The 19,403-nt window shown below is 38.3% G+C and overlaps 1 protein-coding gene across 3 annotated transcripts; it reads left to right on the top strand.

The window, feature by feature from the left end:
* The first annotated feature begins 4,059 nt into the window (after window positions 1–4,059).
* LOC145485898 (uncharacterized) lies at window positions 4,060–18,293 on the top strand. Of its 3 annotated transcripts, none has more exons than XM_081464553.1 (7): window positions 4,060–5,426; window positions 6,663–6,768; window positions 7,086–7,166; window positions 7,790–8,403; window positions 8,722–8,906; window positions 15,031–16,018; window positions 16,066–18,293. In XM_081464553.1, exon 7 carries the CDS (start codon window positions 16,468–16,470, stop codon window positions 17,710–17,712), a length of 1,245 nt encoding a protein of 414 aa, XP_081320679.1. In that variant the 5' UTR covers window positions 4,060–5,426; window positions 6,663–6,768; window positions 7,086–7,166; window positions 7,790–8,403; window positions 8,722–8,906; window positions 15,031–16,018; window positions 16,066–16,467; the 3' UTR covers window positions 17,713–18,293. The 3 variants fall into 3 exon arrangements, with proteins under 3 accessions (XP_081320679.1, XP_081320680.1, XP_081320681.1); XM_081464554.1 differs by having other exon boundaries at window positions 7,758–8,403; XM_081464555.1 differs by lacking the exons at window positions 4,060–5,426; window positions 6,663–6,768 and having other exon boundaries at window positions 6,804–7,166.
* Window positions 18,294–19,403: the final 1,110 nt, after the last annotated feature.

Genomic DNA, 19,403 nt, shown 5'->3' with positions numbered 1-19,403 from the left:
CTCCCCTTATGGAATTCTTAAACATCCCAAATAACTTTCAATACTCCAAATCCGGCAATTCCTCTTTTTATCCGATCACCTTTTTCTAGTTAATCTTCGCTAATCCTATTCATCCATGAGCTGGCTTACAGGATACTTTGATTTCCAATGTGGCATGAGATGAATGTGGGTGTTAGCTCTTTTGACAACTTTTAACACTCATTGTAGATCAAAAACAGCTATCACTAAACTCTTAGTCTTGGACTTTTAAAGTCCGCTAACCACTCTATAAGTTTGAATCATACAAACCTTCAATATTAATTTCATTTCGTTTTGGAACTAAAGGTTTCAAAATTTGGGCAACACAGTGAAAACTTCTACTTTTTATGAGTAAAAAATTAATGCACTTTAAATTTTACCATGCAGTTTTAAGCTTCCTTAAGCTTCTTGTCTCAACTCTTCTGCTGATCTTCTTTGCCAACATATATTACTTAAGCTACCTCATCAATAGTCATTGTTACTCTTGCTCACTGTGTATGAAGTTGTGGAATGGATGCCAGCAACCATATTGTAATCCCCTTTTTACCTTAGTAGTTCCTGTCTGACTTCCTCCCAGGCGCTAGACTATGAGTAGTCCCTCTCTCGCTTAGGCTGTCAAGCGTGACGTGAAAGAAAACTGCAAGAAAAAAGTGGCCATGTGAAATCCTGGGTGTGAGATGCTCGTCTCGCCACTAGGAGTTCGCAGGGCCAAATTTTTCTTGCAGCTTAGACTGAAAAAAAGCGACAGGGACTACAAGCCTTCACAGTCAATTGATTTTGGTGCCATATCCGAAACGAATGGCCCAGAGTAGCCACACTTCTTCTTAGACCACGTGACCCGAGACGATTGACCGCGTGCAGTGAAATATCGAGGCTGTGAACTAGGCAAGTCCCAAGCTCCCTGTTTCCCACTCTGCAATGCCATTTTTCCTGCCCTATAGACCAGGATTAATTTTTCATGGGCAATCTCTGCAATTGTGTCTTAATTGTTCCCTGCGTCAGTTGTCATTGTGGTCTGAAATCCCCATCAGGGGTGTCCAACAATGTTTTAAACAGGGAGGCTCCTCCCTATGAGCTTTTAACCCTTGCCCTTTTATATACCATTTTTGACAAAAAAAGAAACCTTTTCCCATACCTTCCTTAGAAAATGGTGACCCTCTCCCTCAAAAAGATCACAAAAAGGCAATGTTTTTCTAGACGAGAGAGGACTGGTAACTAGTAATTTGTTCAAGGCTATACTTCATGCATCTTACACATGTTTCTGTAATCTCCAAAATGGCGGACGTTGTCGACGTTACATGACGTTAATTGCAGGAATGACTCCGAGCCTTTTGATAATAAACCGCTGACCAAAACTATATATGCTGACATACTTGCTTACATCATATACTTTCACCACCTTTCATGTTCGTCCATACACCTTCATTCACTGATATACACGTTCATAGACCTTCATTCACCTTCGTACACCTTCATCGACCTTCATACACTTTAATTCACCTTCATACAGCTTACATGCAGCGTAGTTCACCTTCATCCACCTTCATACACCTTAATTCACCTTCATACACCTTACACCTTCGTACACCTTCATCCACCTTCACACACCTTCATACACATAGAACTTCGTACACCTTGATACACCTTCATTCACCGTCATCCACCTTCATTCACCTTCATTGACCTTCATTCATATTCATACACCTTCATTCACCCTCATTCACCTTCATAGACTTTCGTACACCTTCATACACCTTCATTCACCTTCATACACCTTCATACACCTTCATTCACCTTCAGACACCTTCCTCCACCTTCATAGACCTTCATTGACCGTCATTTACCTTCATTTACCTTCATCCTCCTTCATAAGTCTTCATACACCTTCATCCACCTTCACAGACCTTCATAGACCTTCATCCACCTTCATTCACCTTCATAGACCTTCATCCACCTTGATAGACCTTCATTCACCTTCATCCACCTTCATAGGCCTTCATACACCTTCATCCACCTTCACAGACCTTCATTCACCTTCATCCACCTTTATTCACCTTTATGCACCTTCATACACCTCCATTCACTTTCATACACCTTCATTCACCTTCATACACTTTCATCCACCTTCATCCACCTTTATTTACCTTTATTCACCTTCACACACCTCTATCCACCTTCATCACCTTCATTCATCTTCATACACCTCCATTCACCTTCATACACCTTCATCCACCTTCATCCACCTTCATCCACCTTTATTTACCTTTATTCACCGTCACACACCTCTATCCACCTTCATCACCTTCATTCATCTTCATACACCTCCATTCACCTTCATACACCTTCATTCGCCTTCATACCTTCATATAGCTTCATTCACCACCATTCACCCTTCATACGCCTTCATGCACCATCATACACCTTCATTCGCCTTCGTTCACCTCCATTCACCTTCACGTACCTTCATACACCTTGATTCACCTTCATCCACCTTCATCCACCTTCATCCACCTTCATTCCTTCTCATATACCTTCATGCACCCTTTATTACCTTCATCCACTTTCATTCACCTTCATTCACCTTCATCCACCTTCATCCACCTTCATACACCTTCATACACCTCTATCCACCTTCACACACCTTCATTCACCTTCATGCACCTCTATTCACCTTCATTCACCACCATTCACCTTCATACACCTTCATACACCATTATGCACCTTCATTCGCCTTCATTCACCTCTATTCACTTTCATTCTACACCTCTATTCACCTTCATATACCTTCATACACCTTGATTCACCTTCATCCACCTTCATCCATCTTCATACAACTTCATTCCTTCTCATATACCTTCATACACCTTTTATTACCTTCATCCACCTTAATACACATTCGTTCACCTTTATTCACCTTCATACACCTTCAGTCACCTTCATACACCTTCATTCACCTTCATACACCTTCATCCACCTTCATCCACCCTCATTCACCTTCATACACCTCTATTCACTTTCATACATCTTTATTCACCTTCATACACCTTCATTCACCTTCATACACCTCCATTCACCTTCATCACCTTCATCACCTTCATCACCTTCATCACCTTCATTCATATTCATACACCTTCATTCACCTTCATGCACCTCTATTCACCTTCATACACCTTCATTCACCTTCATACACCTTCATCCACCTTCATACACCTCCATTCACCTTCATACACCTTTATTCACCTTCATACACCTTCATTCACCTTCATACACCTCCATTCACCTTCATGGACCTTCTAAACGTAATTTCTTCTGTTTTCACCGCTGCAAAAGCGTAAATATGTCTTTATTAGGTTATCCTTGTGTTTTCTATTTTCTTACTGTCGGCCCTAGCCTAAGTCCTGAGAAGAAAAGGTGATAAATTCACTGAAATTCTCATGCTTGTTTGGATAATTAATTAACGCAAGATGTAGCTTAGATGTTGTTGTTTTTATAACCGGTTATCAGAGCAGCTCGTTTGTGTCTTTTCAGTTGATAAACTAATCACAGAGCACTTACCTCACATTCATATTTTATCGTTTTTTTTTTTTTTTTTTTTTTTTTCACGTGATCAGTTTCAACGAACCCAGATCAGTGCTGAACTAAAGCGGTGACTATTGACGACTATTCGCCACTATCCGTGACTGTTCACCACTATTCGCTATTCGAGTTTTTTTAGACACCCTGCTAAAGGTCAGGAAACGGTCAGGAAAAAGACATTTTCCCTATGAAAAAGGATTTGTTAAAAACTTGTCAGTCATAATGAATGGGTGGAAAGGAGGGCTGCCCCTGAGGGCAGGCTAGAAACCGTTACTATGTCTGTTGTTTATTTGGTCAGAGAAATTTTATTTTTATCAAGGGAAAGTCAAAGAAAAGCATTGTTCTGGACCTCTAGTTTTGTCTCTAACTCAAATCCTTGCATTGTGGGTAACAAATCATGTTTGGAATTCTAGACAGAATTGATGTTAAATAAATTTGTCAGAATTATTTTTGATATGTTTATATTTTTTGCTTTTACACAATTTTACAGTCCCAGTGTTGTCACCGAATAGTCCGAGCACGCCTTCCGTGCCTATCATGGTAAACACCCGACGCCTTCAGTTTTCAGGGTTTGGCTCTGTAAAATGCCAACACAACTGAGAATAAGACACGTTGTGCATTTAAAACGCGGCGATGAATTTCAAGCTCCCGAAGACACATGTTCAGTCTTTCCTTGGGGTTTTAAGTGATATCACAAAGGACTTCAAGAGTCAACTTCTTGAAAACTATTCAACGAATTTCATTTGAAATACCTGTACTTTTGTAGAAGAAAATAACTGGCGACTGAGTGCGTGCTTTATTCGATATTTTTTTTTATTGATATCATTGTATGCTCTATTGTTTGACGCACAGAAATCTCAATGAAATATTCTGATGCAGCAAACACTTTTCTAGTGGGTGGAATGAATTTTAATCGTGTATGTAAGGAAGTCTCAAAGGACGTCCCGTTCATTTTAGTGTCAGAAAGCGTCGGGTGTTGTGAAGGTGAACCAGTATCTTCGTCGATGTGCTCCCCTTCGCAGATAAGTATACGCTTTGGTTTTTTCATTTCACGACCTTGTTCGCTTTTCGCCTCGTTTCGCTACGCTTGCCCTTTTCCGCAGTTTAGTGGTTTAGTATAACCAGTTCGTTGAGCAATTTTTTAAGTCCACACAGTGAAGAAATTGTTGAATACTGGGAGGGTGTGAAACTTTCGGAATAAAGAATTACCGAGTTCGTTTAGACAAGCACATCGGAATAGCAGGTTTGAAAGTTTCTTACTGATTACCACATTTCAGAAATACTAACTCTCTTGTTCGTCGTATTTGTAACTGTTTAATGTTGTCCACGGCGGGTCTGAACTGCAGGTCACATTCTACAGGTCAGAGTACAGAGTCACTGTGCTACAGATAAATAAACAGCACCAAGATTCAGTCTCCTAGCCCTAATTAGCCCTAGCGCTCTACGAAAATGTTGTTTTTGATCGAAGGGAAACTTTTGGCATAGTTATTCATTAGTAGAGTAAGGATTTCTACTCTTGACCTGTGGAATGTGACCTGTGTTTTAGACCCGGCTTGTTGTCCATTGCTCCGATGCTCTGAGTTGCTAAGGGTATGAAGATCTGACTGACTTAATATCAACAGTTTTAAAGTTACGTCAATAATATTCCCTGAGAATTTAAATTCTTTTCTCATGCAGGAACAGTTTGTTTCCACACAATCGCTGAACTTACTGCTCGTGAATGTTTTAATCGAGTTTAATTTAGTCGGTTTTACTTTGAGAGCGACTTTGTTGAGATGTTACACAGCCATCCTTGTCCTTCGCCACACGATTGATTTCTGATATATTTTCGGGTAAGTAATATCAAAATATTTGGTTAGAATTTCAGAAATAAAGGCAGATTTGAGTTATAATTGCATTGTGGCTTTTGTTCATTTATCCTCATGTTTTCATAATTGTTCACATTTTCGTGAAATCCGAAATTACTTGAGGAATGGAACTAATTTTGAGCAAACTTGCGTTGAATTCTGGCGAGAAAATAATCCTAAGAGAACATTAAGAAATTTCTTAATGCAGGCGATATTGTCCGATGTTATATGGCCGGTTTCTAACTACCAAACTGATTGACCGATTGATAAGACCTCAAACTCAAAGGTGATATATTTTTGACAGTTTCCTCTCTCCTTCTGGCATTAGAGGAACAGAGGGGAACCCAAAGGAAATGTAACCATTATGAGCTAGACTACGAGTAGTCCCTCTTTCGCTTAGTCCGTCGTGCGTGACGCGAAAGAAAACCGCGAGAAAAAAATGGCCGCGCGAAATCCTGGCGCGCTCCTAGCCCCCAGGATTTCCCGCCGCCATTTTTTTCTCGCGAATTTCTTTCGCGTCACGCACGATCCGGCGGACTAAGCGAAAGAGAGACTACTCGTTGTCTATTATGAGCAGCCGTGTTCAGCTTTGAAGCTCCGTTCTCTCCTTATCAGTCTCTTCATGTTGCGATCAACTCCAATTTCAGGTAAATTCTAGGTTTTACTTTATCTTTATTTTACAAGTATGATCTGACATTGTTGCAAAGTCTGATTTAAAAATTCTGACTAAGATAGCTATCACGATAAATTGATTGCTATGGCTCAGTTTGACCCTTCCCACAATTTTATGATTTTTTTGTTCTAGTGTATGGTAATTTAAATTGAAATGCAACAGAAACCTTTTTGGATCGCAGGTTGTAGTTCTTGGGCTCTAGCGCAACCTGGTAGTTGACTACAGGAAATGACTGATTTCAGATAAGTACATCGTAGTTTTCATTTGTTCGTCGTTTTCCTGGTAAACGATTTAATTCAGAGCAAGATTGATCGAAATACAATATACCACCAGAATTCCAGACCTAACACGTTTGTACTCAGTAAATTTTCTAAACGAAAAGAAAGTCAGTCACCACTATAAAATGCATTTCTCTAGTCTCTTGATTTCAGGCTAGCGAATACAATGTAATATGCCTGAAAATAGCAACATTGTACAACTACAAGACTGTTCTATTGAATAAAAGGAGATTTACTTCATTTATTGACATTTGCTCTCTTTTTTCCAAGGTTGAACACAGAGTGCACGTGCATTGAAAGAAAATGCAGCTATTTTAGATTGTAGTGTTTTACCCTTCGCTTCGATGCAAGCAGACGACATCTAAAAGATTTTATGGTCAGATAAGCTCGTTGTCATTTTCTTAACTCTTCTGTCTTATACCATTTACAGTATCAGTCCAAGAAAGAAAATAATTGATTTTCCTTTATCATGTTGAGTACATCCTGAGGGAAATAACCAAATGAACTGTCTTCATGTAGCAAAAAAAAAAAAATTTTATACTGCTTTGTGCGTTCAAACGCTGCCTGAATAGTATTTATGCTTTAAATGTCTCTGTGAACCGCTAGCTCTGCATTGTTTTGACCAAATTCCTAAGCCTAACGCAATTTTTAAAAGTTAGTGTATCAAAGCTTCCTCTTTTCGTTTTCATGCAGGGTTTAAAAAAGATATGCTGAGAGGAAACAAGTCCATCTATTTGTACGACAGTGCGTGGCTCTTATGTTTTTTGGTACAAAGTAAGTATTGCAAACATCTTGGTTCAGATAGACCAGATATTATCTTCGCAGTTTTCTATTCATTAACTGAGAAATGTTGTCTAAATATACCACCAAAGCTCAGCAGTAACGTTCATAAAATATTTTTTGCCGGTGTTAGAAAATTATTTGCAACTTGCCTCACTTGGTTTCTGGAAAATTTATGAAACGAAGGACTGAAAATTTGCCAATGCAAGAAAAGCAACTTCGTTAGCTCTTGGACTCAGTGGTTTCAATCAGTAGTTCACTGCTTGCTAATGGCTGGAAACGCTTTTTCTCTACAATAAGTCCAGCGCCTCAAATTTTCCGGTTTTTTCGGTTTCAGTCCAAAGTTAATAAAATCTCCTTCCATGTCAATACATTTCAAAGTATCTTGCAAAGAAAATCTTTAACTATTTTAATGTCCTCGGCAGAACCAGGAAGTTTGTTTGAGATTTGCCAGCCAACAAAAATTTAGTGTTTTCTTAAATAATTTTACCATACAGTATTGATACCTGCTTTAAGAAGTCACTGCAGAATTGTCTGTTATTAAATTTATAAACACGTCTCGAATTTGTTGATGAAAAAAAATAGTTCGTTTTATGTTTAATCTCCCTTTTTGCCAGGTGAACTCGGATATTGAAGAGAAAGTGTGGCCATTTTGGATTGCAGTGTGTAATTCTTGAACGCTGGTGCACTATTTTGGAAAAATCTTAATTCAGATAAGTTCACCCTTTCCTTATTTTACCAGAATTTGTCGTCGACCACTTTAATAAATGTGTCATTCCAAGCATCCTGTAGAGAAATGTAATCGGGAGTAGTGAAAGATGAAATTTTGATCCTGTAGTGAGCGTGGGACACAGAATAGAACATCTCACTCCGTGACGGGATTCGAAGCCATAAACTCTTAGATACCGGTTGGACAACGAGGAATTGTTCTGATGTGCGAACGAGTTCTTAAAAGTAACACGATTGCGAGAGATTTGTTCATCAATTTCAATAAAGTAATGCTTTAGAAAAGCACTGTAAATGTGTATTTAGGGGCAAATATTCGAAATTAACACAACTGGAGATCCGATAATCGTTGAAAAGTAATTTAATTTGTTGTTTTTTTGCTCTTTTTATCACCAGGTTGAATGCGAACATCGTTTCAATAGAAAGTGTAGCCATGCTGGATCAAAGTGTGTAAGCTCTCGAAGCCTGGTTCAAGTTGACAGCCATTGAAAACACCTTTTTTCAGGTAAGTCGTTTTCTTCTCTGTTTACCATTGAACGGTTTCAGTCCAAAGAGTGATCAGAGTCTGACCATATAAATGCCTTCCTGACCCTTGTTATAAGTATCTCAGTTGGAAAGAAAATATTGGAATCAGGATATATTGTAACTAGTAAGAAGATTTTTACTTGAAGATTGGAGACTTGTTCAGTGACATAATGGAATCAAAGTTAACAGAATAAAACAACATGCTGGTGTTAATTATTATAACTTTCGTAAGAACATTGTGAAAACAGTAAGTGTTGAGTGATACAATCAATATTAATGATGTTTCCTTTCTTTCCAGGTTAAATGCCCTTTCAAAGAAATATGTAGTCATTTTGGATTGCAGTGTGCTGGCTCTTGGACCCTGGCCTGGAAATATCTTACTTCAGATAAGCCGTTCTCTTGTTTCTCTAGGTGTTTACCATTAACGGATTCAGTCCAAGAGTGATCAAAATGTAACCTCATCGTACCTCGTTGCGTTGTCAAGTATGTTACATAGGCAATGTCACCAAATTCACAAACTAAGAACAAAAGAAATGTATGACAGTCAATTGGGAAAATTAATATTTGAGTACGAGACTGAAGTGAAAGATTGAACATCGCAATTTATTATTTTAAAGGACAACTTGAAACGGCCGAATATTCTCCGCAATGCAAAATTGAAGTGCTTTTACCTGACATTTTGAATTCAAATTTAACAGAATAAAAACGTGGTGGTGGTACTAGTAATTGTTACAAATTTTTTTTGATATCAACATTGTGAAAAACAAAGATTCCAAAGTAGCATTTCAGCTTACTCTCGGCTTGGCTTTGCGAACGAAGATTTAAGGAAGTGATCCACTTATTCTGCAGACAGAGAACCATGTACGATAATTTACGAGAACAATTCCAGTTTAATAGTACAATGATAATTTGCAGTGCGAACAATGCTTTCCTTATACGAGGTCGCAAATGAGCTTTAAAGGCGATTCATTTAGAGAAGGAATTGCTCAAAATCAAATGTGTTTTAAAATAGTATTGTCAGGCATTCAAGAACGAACAGCAACTTAAATTATAACGACTGATAGAGCTCATGACTTTATCGGCATGACAATTCTAATTGCGCTTTGGCAAACACGATCATTTTTTGGTCATCAATTTTCGAAGCTTGACAAAAATCTATATAAACATGCACTACTTTTTCGTCTGTGTAACTGATATAAGTACAGTGTTAAACATGGAGGTGAATGAAAAAATATCATCGCCTAGGGAAAATTAACGTTTAGAACAGAGAAAACAGAATTAATTTTTCAGGTGGCTGAAAATATTTACGAGCGTTGTTTGGTTTCGATACGTACTTGCATGTGTCCGGGCACAAGTGCGCTCAAGCCTTGAGAGAAATGTCATGTTTTCGATGTAGCGATGTTTCACGGACATGGATTTCAAAGTGTAGTTTGAGTATTTTCTTTTTCTCAAGAAAACAACAGTTTGTTGCATGTGAATAAAGCTTTTGTGTCAGTATTCAAGCAAACAACAAACAAATAACATTCAAGCTAGAATAAATATGTGACGCTAGTCTCGCAGGGTAGCTGAAATGATAAATTGAAGTAATGGTCGATACATTTTGAAACAAACAGCAAAAAAAAAAAAAAAAAAAAAAATGGACCCAGAGAAAAATAGATAAATAGAACAAGTACACAGGTCAAAAGGTGTCAAAACTACTGTTTACACATATGAAATGTAATAATGAAATGGAAAATAGATACAATAGAATCGAAAACTTTAGAAAGCTTTGAATTTACATAGTATGTTAATTGCTGCACGCGCAGTCTCCCGCTTCCTTGGAATGTCGTTTCCCGTAAAAAATAAAGAATCTTCAATCTAAGCAGGAGCCATAACCGGGGACGGAGACCATAAGTCTCGGGATCTGCGCGCACCTAATGATATGGGACACTTTGGCTATTTTTAGAACAAATTGTGCCACCCTGACGACATACATCCGCGCGGATCCACGCACATGTCGTGGGTTCTCGCGTTGTCTAAAGAATAAAGTTTATGTAAGAAATCTCTCTACTATGGTATCGAGGTAATTTGTGAATTTCTCAAACAATGCTTAATCATAACCAAAACCTGTTTTTGATAGTTTCTTATTATTTCTGCTTGTTTGGAAAGTTTGCAAAAATTTTTGGAAGGAAAGGCGTGCCCTTTAAAGTCCGAGTCGGTGTTTTCAATTGTAGCTAATTGGCAACAAATCTTGACAAAGATTTCTTTCGTTATCTTTTGTGCTGAGATTCTGCAACAATTTTCAACAATGCCAAAAGGCTACTATCATGTGTGTTTCTTCAACGTAGTGAAATTTTACACAGCTGCGAAAATAAAATAGACAAGGAGTTTTGATAACTCGGCCAACAAAATCGAAATCGTTATTCGAGTTGATTAAAGAAAGCGTCATCGTAACTTTGCTGATTATTCCTGCTGTATTCACATATTTTCAGCTAAGCAGTTTAATATGTTCTCAAACATTTATCAACCTTGAACATATTTAAAAACTAGAGATATTATTGCGGAAGTCCAATTTGTCATGTTTACTGACTGTACAAAACACGCATCGGCGGGCGCTCTTATTCATCGACAACAGACAATTTATTGAATTTTTACGCAAACAAAGCCTATCCGTATCTACAGACGTAAACTTATTGGGCCTTGATGAAATATCAAGTGTTGCTTACAATTCAGGCGAAATGCAAACTTGCAATTTTTTACTACTTTTCGGTGGCGATAGACTCTGGCGAAATCCCCGCAAGCGTGTGGCAAGAGGGAAACTTTGAAGTCCTAAAACGCTGCAATATCCAAATTTTTCCAACTAGTTTTTTTGCTGGGTTACGGAAAAGCTGTTTATCTTCAGCATATGTGAAATTTAGAGTGGAGTAATGTGGAACTCTGGTAAAAGAAGCAGCGGAACACAACTTGGTCTGAGTGATATAAAACGGGACATACCTAAATTCGACACTGCCTTACTTCAGTCGAATTGGAGCAGCTTACGACGAAAATACTTAAGCAAAATTCCAACAGACATAAACGTATTGAGTTGTAGGCCAAAAGCATAAAACATGTCGGGAATTTCGGATGCCATTTCCCCCGCGCTACAACCGCAAAAATCCTCGCAGCATGTACGCGCGCTTTCCGCACACGATGGTGCAATTTGTTCTAAAAATAGAAAAATCGTCCCATATCATAGGGACAGCCCCAATACTAGAAATGGCGCGTGCTTACGGTCTCCGTCCCCGATTATGGCTCCTGATCTAAGCTCATTTTAGCAACTCGGTGTATAATTTTCACATCGATTCGACATAGGGAAGATTAGTACAAAGTTGTTGCATTGAAAAACGTTATTATCAGAAGTTAGAAACTAGTCTCACTTAGTGCAGGAACCGTGATTTTACAAGAAGCATTTACAAGCAGTATTACTGAGGAAAGGTTTCAAGACATAATTATCATTAAGGTTTAATTTTTGCTTTGGAACTTTTGAACAAACCTTTTGAATTTTAATCATATTCGTCTATCCTTTTCATCTTTTATATGGAGTTCTTAAAAATAAAACAAATTTTAGAACATGTAAAGGGTGAAGGTTAACTGAGAGTGTCTCTTTCCATGTTCACCAAATTATAAATGCGGTATAGTAATAAAACATATATGCAGTATGTGGTGATTACTCATCTAGGAATGTTAATTTTCGTTCAAAAACTTGCCAGGTAAAAATGATATCGTGCTTTTGAAAAGGACCTCCATCTTGGATTCCAAAATTTTGCAAATATGTCAAAAAGTTTGAAAACACTAAAAAATATGGCGATTCAAATTTTTTTAAAATAAGACTTTGTAAAAACCAAAAAAATCTCTAAAACACAGACTTGAGCTTAGAAAAGTACACCAAAATTCATAAAACACCTTTGAGTGTGCTTGTTTGCCACAGGAACGTCAGAAAAGCAATGAACTAATTGACACAACAAAACGTTTCCTGATTGTTTTAACAAGGAGTTATCAAAGTTTTGTTATTTATGTTAACCTGCGTCAGTTTCCATTGTTTTCATTTTATCAAGATACTGGAAAGAGCATTAACCTAAATCCTGTTTCGAGACGCATTGGCAATAATTAAAGTGAGATAAGAAAGTACTTAAACACAATACATTTGAACATGGTTAATAGAGGGAAATGGTTATGAATCATGGCAAATTTCTTTGTTGTATGTTTTTGTTGGCTGTTTGGGGCGGGGGGGGGAGGTTGACGCTGCAAAAAATCTGGAAAAATACAAAAAGTGGTTTTGTGTGCTCATACAACTAACCAATAGAAACATTGCGATTACGTAATTCATGCACAGTCTGGGAGCATAAAACAAAAAGAAGTACAGGGTCAAAGACCTTCCAACATAACTCTTACCCTGTTTGTTTTTTTGATGTTTGCTGGGATTCTTAACCATTCCCTCTATTAACTATGATTTGAACAAATACAACTGTCTTAAGGATATGCTTGAAATTGTATCGATGACCTATAAGAAACTGGAACCGAGAATCAAACACGTAACCGTGAGGAAATTTAGTCGTGGACATGTTAACAGGTCGTTAATAATTTGCAGCAGGAAATTATTTCACATCATTGCTGAAAAAGGCTGTATTTTTACCCCGCATTTGTAAGTCTGTTTCTCAGCTGGTCGGTAATAACAGGTACAGTTTTGATGTTGTTTCCGTAGCAATGTTTGTTTTTCAACTCCTTGGCAGGCAAGTGTACTATGGTTTCTGATAGTTAAATAAGCGACGCTTTGGTAAGCAGTGAAAACACAAGGTCGATTTGCAAGGACCGACGTAACGTAATAAAAAAAGAAGTACCGGATCCTGTCCCTGTAAAGGATGTAATTGGACTTGGTGATGTCGGACTACTGACAAAAACGCTAGGCTGATAAAAAGGTTTGAGAACGACATAATCAATTCATATATTTCGAAAAGCTTAAATAAAAACGTCCAGTGCCTTGAAAAGATTGCAGAGGCTTTGTTTTTGAATTTTCGGTTTTACGTTCTTTTATCAATAATATCAATACTCTTGAAGCATGAATAAGTGGTACCCTATTAAAAGTTAAAGGGACACAGTCAGCTGGAGCACTTGCGCATTAGATACCATTTGATTTCATACTGGTTAATTTGCATATCACAGAGATACGATCCATACTGTTTTTAACCAAATATGATACAAAAACTATCATAGGATGAGCAAAAGCCCACTCAAAAACAGGTTTTTCAGTAAACGATTGAAAATCAAGCCGAACACTGCGAAGATTGAAGCGGATTTCTAGATGAATTCGACGAGTATCTTTGATTTCAGGTTGAGGTGAGCTTTTTCAAAGTGAGAAAACTAGTGTCCAGCTCAGCGCGGTTCCAAAGTCGACCGTGTCCCTTTAAGTATACCAAAAACATGAAAAACCATCTTTAGCAAGAGGTGCTGCTTTCTGTGAGAGATAATCCAACCAAGTATTAACGCAGCGGAGCAGGGCTTAAGTTTTGTATCACTCGACTTCAGTTTGCAGAGAAATATTGAGCCACGGCCCATCCAAGGACGCTAATAAGACAAGTGGAAATGAATATGTCAGTTTCTTTCTTAAGATTTGTTAAGTGCAGTTCAGAAAACCTGAAAAAAGACATTAACTGCAAGTCATTTCTTCCCTACTGGTTCAGATCGAGGCAGAGCGTGTTGTTAATCATAAGTAAGGAAACAAGGTCGTGTCAACATGCCAAACAGAAGTAAATAGTTGCTGCAAAGTTTAAGTTTTAACTTTGAAAATGGAATTTACAATTTTAACTTTAAAATTTCTAGGTCCAAAAATGTTTTCTAACAAAAGAATTCACAAAGTCAATCAGTCTTCATAATGATTTCATGAAAACGTTTTATTGTGATCATTCTTGATCATTATGTAAGAATTAATAACCAACAGTTATTGTGCTTGACAACGGTACAGTAATCTGTTTATCATTAGTACAAATCTACCGGATTATACTAATGCAATACTGCATTCTGATTGGCTAAGGTATATCTTGTACGATCAGCCATTACTATTTAGTGGTTGAAGATTGTCTGCAAAATAAGGACATTTTTTCTCGTCTCACCGAAGTTACGGAAGAGGATTTAGAAATATTGAATGGATAATCAAATTCTCCAGAAGGCTCAGTGAAACAAGGCCATTTGCTGTCACAGCACTCGATATTTTAGAAAAAAAAACTGATAATCGCTCGGACAAAGCTGAAAGATGGACTCAAAAGACAGTTCATTCTGCGCTCGATAATACTATGGTGACGTTTTAAAGTGTAGAGATTTAATTGGCAATCATTTAGTAAGAGTTCTATATTTAAACCACTAGTTTATTTTGCTTAGTATTTGTTTATTTTTTTCTGAAGCCAAAAGCTAGCGTTTCCTTGTGAACATTTCATTATATATGTAAGCACCGTAAGTTTTATTTGGAAAGAAAATATAGAACAAGTAGGAGAGTGTCGCAGCAGCACCCTCACTCCTACAGTTCATCGCATAATAATACATGTTGATTCTGCGTAACACATTCTGATGAACTGTTAATATTTGATTCGATCAACAGGTAACCTGAGGAATAGTAAAGTAAAGTGAACAATGATACACCACAGCGAACAACTGGCTAGAAGACAACTGAATGCAGAAACACTTTCAAATAAATTCTCTTTGAGCTTGGAAATAAACTTTAAGAAAAGCACCTGTACTCCGTTTATCGTAAATCTGTCGATCCTCATAGTAAGTTACGATGGAATAGTTGATTAACAAATGAAGCGGACGTTAATATATATAATATCAAGTCTGTATGAGGGAAGAATAAAAAGATAGAGATTTTCGCAAATAACGAAAGTGAACTTAGCTGATGTAAGGAAGGTGCAAAGAGCAAATTAAAGACTAGACTCCAATAAGCTCTTACACCTTCCTGTGATAAAATATTATTTAGAAAATAACTATAGAAAAAAATATGCCGCAGAACCAGAAAGGTGAGTGCGGTTAAACCTGTGTCGTTGTCCTTTACTTTGCATTTAAATTCAGTTTAATCCAATGAACATTGCTCATTCCCAAAGCAGAGGGCAATGCCAGAAAAAAATCGTCAGATAATAAAAAAATCGTGAGATACCCCTACATGAGCCATTGTGCACAGTAGTTTATCTTCGGCCAAACATCCCCCACCATCTTACAGGGGACAATTGCTCGAAGAGTCTTAATTCCTGTTCCCTAAAACCCCCACTCCCCTGAATGAAACAATAGCGAAGGAGGATTAAATCTCGTCCATAATCCTTTATTTTCCTAGAGAGAATATTTGGAGAGGAAGTTTAACTCTCATCCATAATCCTCCACTCGTCCTTTAAAGTTCAAAAAGTGGTTGTAATATGAGGTAGACTTCCTCCCAAAGTACTTTTCTCTGAGAGGGTTAAAGGTTAAGAAGTAGCGGTAAGACTAAACTACACTGTGTCGACACTATGGGCATAAATAAGCAGTCTAGTCTTTCAGCCATTTCTTAAACCTTGACCATCTTAAAGAAAATTACTTTGGGAGGAAGTTTTACTGAAAATGTAACCACTTTTGACTTTTAAAGAAAGATTAAGAGATTATGGTTAAGACACACTTCCCTCCAAATCTCCTTCCTAGGAAAGTAGGGGATTATGGAAGAAATTTATTCCTTGCGCACGATTGTTTCATTCAGTGGAGTGGTTTGAAGAACAGAAATTAATGCTCTTCGAACAATATTCCCCGGTAAGATAGTGGGGCATTTTGGCCAAAAGATAAACCACTGTGCCCAAAATATCGTGTAGGGGTATCTCTCACTGACGATTTTATTGAGGCATTGCACTCTGCTTTGGGAATTGAAAATGTAACTTGGATTCAACTAAATTTAAATGCAAAGTAATCCTACTTCCAAGTAAGGTACAGGATAATCACTGTTAATAATAAAAGCATTTCCAACTTGTTTATTACGATTTCTGGAGTCATTACCTAAATTGAATATATCAATAAATTAACCATGGAAAGAGTCATCTTGCTCCCTACTACCTCCTCTGGGGAGGAGGAAGGAGGGAAAAAGAGTCATCTTGCTCCCTACTACCTCCTCTGGGGAGGAGGAAGGAGGGAAAAAGAGTCATCTTGCTCCCTACTACCTCCTCTGGGGAGGAGGAAGGAGGGAAAAAGAGTCATCTTGCTCCCTACTACCTCCTCTGGGGAGGAGGAAGGAGGGAAAAAGAGTCATCTTGCTCCCTACTACCTCCTCTGGGGAGGAGGAAGGAGGGAAAAAGAGTCATCTTGCTCCCTACTACCTCCTCTGGGGAGGAGGAAGGAGGGAAAAAGAGTCATCTTGCTCCCTACTACCTCCTCTGGGGAGGAGGAAGGAGGGAAAAAGAGTCATCTTGCTCCCTACTACCTCCTCTGGGGAGGAGGAAGGAGGGAAAAAGAGTCATCTTGCTCCCTACTACCTCCTCTGGGGAGGAGGAAGGAGGGAAAAAGAGTCATCTTGCTCCCTACTACCTCCTCTGGGGAGGAGGAAGGAGGGAAAAAGAGTCATCTTGCTCCCTACTACCTCCTCTGGGGAGGAGGAAGGAGGGAAAAAGAGTCATCTTGCTCCCTACTACCTCCTCTGGGGAGGAGGAAGGAGGGAAAAAGAGTCATCTTGCTCCCTACTACCTCCTCTGGGGAGGAGGAAGGAGGGAAAAAGAGTCATCTTGCTCCCTACTACCTCCTCTGGGGAGGAGGAAGGAGGGAAAAAGAGTCATCTTGCTCCCTACTACCTCCTCTGGGGAGGAGGAAGGAGGGAAAAAGAGTCATCTTGCTCCCTACTACCTCCTCTGGGGAGGAGGAAGGAGGGAAAAAGAGTCATCTTGCTCCCTACTACCTCCTCTGGGGAGGAGGAAGGAGGGAAAAAGAGTCATCTTGCTCCCTACTACCTCCTCTGGGGAGGAGGAAGGAGGGAAAAAGAGTCATCTTGCTCCCTACTACCTCCTCTGGGGAGGAGGAAGGAGGGAAAAAGAGTCATCTTGCTCCCTACTACCTCCTCTGGGGAGGAGGAAGGAGGGAAAAAGAGTCATCTTGCTCCCTACTACCTCCTCTGGGGAGGAGGAAGGAGGGAAAAAGAGTCATCTTGCTCCCTACTACCTCCTCTGGGGAGGAGGAAAGGAGGAAGGAACATGTTGTGTGCGTTTGGCCACCCTGTTGCGACATGTTTTGTGTTTTGGTGAAGTATGAGCGACCAGCGCGTAGTATGACGGAACAGGTCTGAAGAGGGTGGCCAAGCGCGCAACATGTTACGCATAATAATGTTGTGATATGTTGGATTGACCTGTTGTGATCACTTGGGGGGGGGGGGTTAGATCTTTATTTATTAACACACTTTGTTTAAGTTTTAAATAATGGACAAGGACACAACATTTGGCGGCAAACTTAGTTTGCGGCTTGTTTATATATCTTTTTTCGTTATTTAATGATGTAATGTTGTAGAAGGTTTCAAGAGCTCTTTTTTTTGTGAGTCCTTTAATTAGCCCTTACACCTTCTTAACACTAGGAAAGGCTTTGCGAAATTTCACTTAAGTATTGTAGTTTGATTCACATTGTTTTAGAGAAGAAAATGCTGATGAAAGCTACCTTGCAAGTCTTGTTTATTGATTAAATAGCTTTCAAAAATTCAGTATGTTTTTCCAAAAAGTCACTTAATTCCTTTCGAAGACTTGCTCACCTCCTTTTTTTAACACTTTATTTTAAGGTGGTTGAATTTAATATTGATAAGTGCTGCAGCCCATTTTCTTAACGGACCCGTCTATAATCTCTGCGATCCTGTTGACAAGAATTATCATTATTGATCAATTAGAAGGCAAGTGTAAGTGCTATCTAGACAATTGAAAATACGTGCACTGAGACGTTATATGCTAGTTTACCAACTGTACTGGTTTAACAAGAATGAGCGCAAAAATTTCAAATCTCTATGTCAAGTTTTTTCTTTCTTTAATTTCTTTTCATTTACACAAGCTATTCGTTTGATAGGTTGCCATCAATATTTGGGTGCTACTTTATCACAAAATCCGTTAACCAGGATTCTATTATCATTCTATAGAAAGTCAAGTTAACAACGTGTTATGCTTAAATGAAAAAGAACTGTAGATCTACTTCAGCTACCTTAAAAACAGCAAGGAACACAGATGGTATCCATGGATACACTGACTAAACTTATACTAGAAAATTCGGCAATGTTGTCAGATTTGATAACAAGACAATGTCCTATACAGTTGCCTTATTTCTTTATTCTCATCACTTGACTTTTTGACAATGTTTTAAGACAACTAGGAGAAATTGTATGTTGATTTCTAGTTCTTGAGAATTGAAAAGTTCATTCAGTTCTACCTTGGCGCTATTTTCTACGTGACGAACACATTGCTCTTCCACTGTCAATTTTAAACCTTTAGTATACGTAAGACAAAGCATTTAAATTGACTCATTTACTATTTTATAAAATGAAATGATCTTTCGAGCTAAATCAAGCCATTCTTAAAGTGAACTTCAAATTACTGTTTATTTGTGTAACTGAAGTGTGAAGAAACATATTTCAAACTCAAAATTGGTAGACGAAAAGCTCTATTTCGTTTTGGAGACTGATGGCAAAATTAGATTTGTAAACTATCTCGCTTGTCAGTTTCCCACTGTCAGACATTAAACAGAGTGCGTTTATTTTCTCACTGAACTTGTCGTGTATAGTAAGTCATTTTATACAGAGAACGGGTTTGTTGGGGAATTTGATGCCTCACCGACACCTCTCTCAAGACCGTAGCTAGAAACGCTCCAAACATGTATGGAGTTACCACTTTTTACCGGTACTAACTGGAAAATTTAATATCCGTTCACGACAAACAGAAATATGTTATTATTCTAGGCTATATTCCTTCCAGGAATCTTAAAGGTACTGAATAATTTTAAAATGCC

The sequence above is a fragment of the Orbicella franksi genome, chromosome 4, assembly GCF_964199315.1.
Source record: "Orbicella franksi chromosome 4, jaOrbFran1.1, whole genome shotgun sequence".
Lineage (NCBI taxonomy): Eukaryota > Metazoa > Cnidaria > Anthozoa > Scleractinia > Merulinidae > Orbicella > Orbicella franksi.
The sequence above is the reverse complement of the archived record's forward strand: the minus strand, read 5'-3'. Positions and strand labels throughout refer to the sequence as shown.

Coding starts and splice junctions, on each gene's coding strand:
- LOC145485898 (XM_081464553.1), top strand. CDS start 16,468: ATGGAAAGAGTCATCTTGCTCCCTACTACCTCCTCTGGGGAGGAGGAA.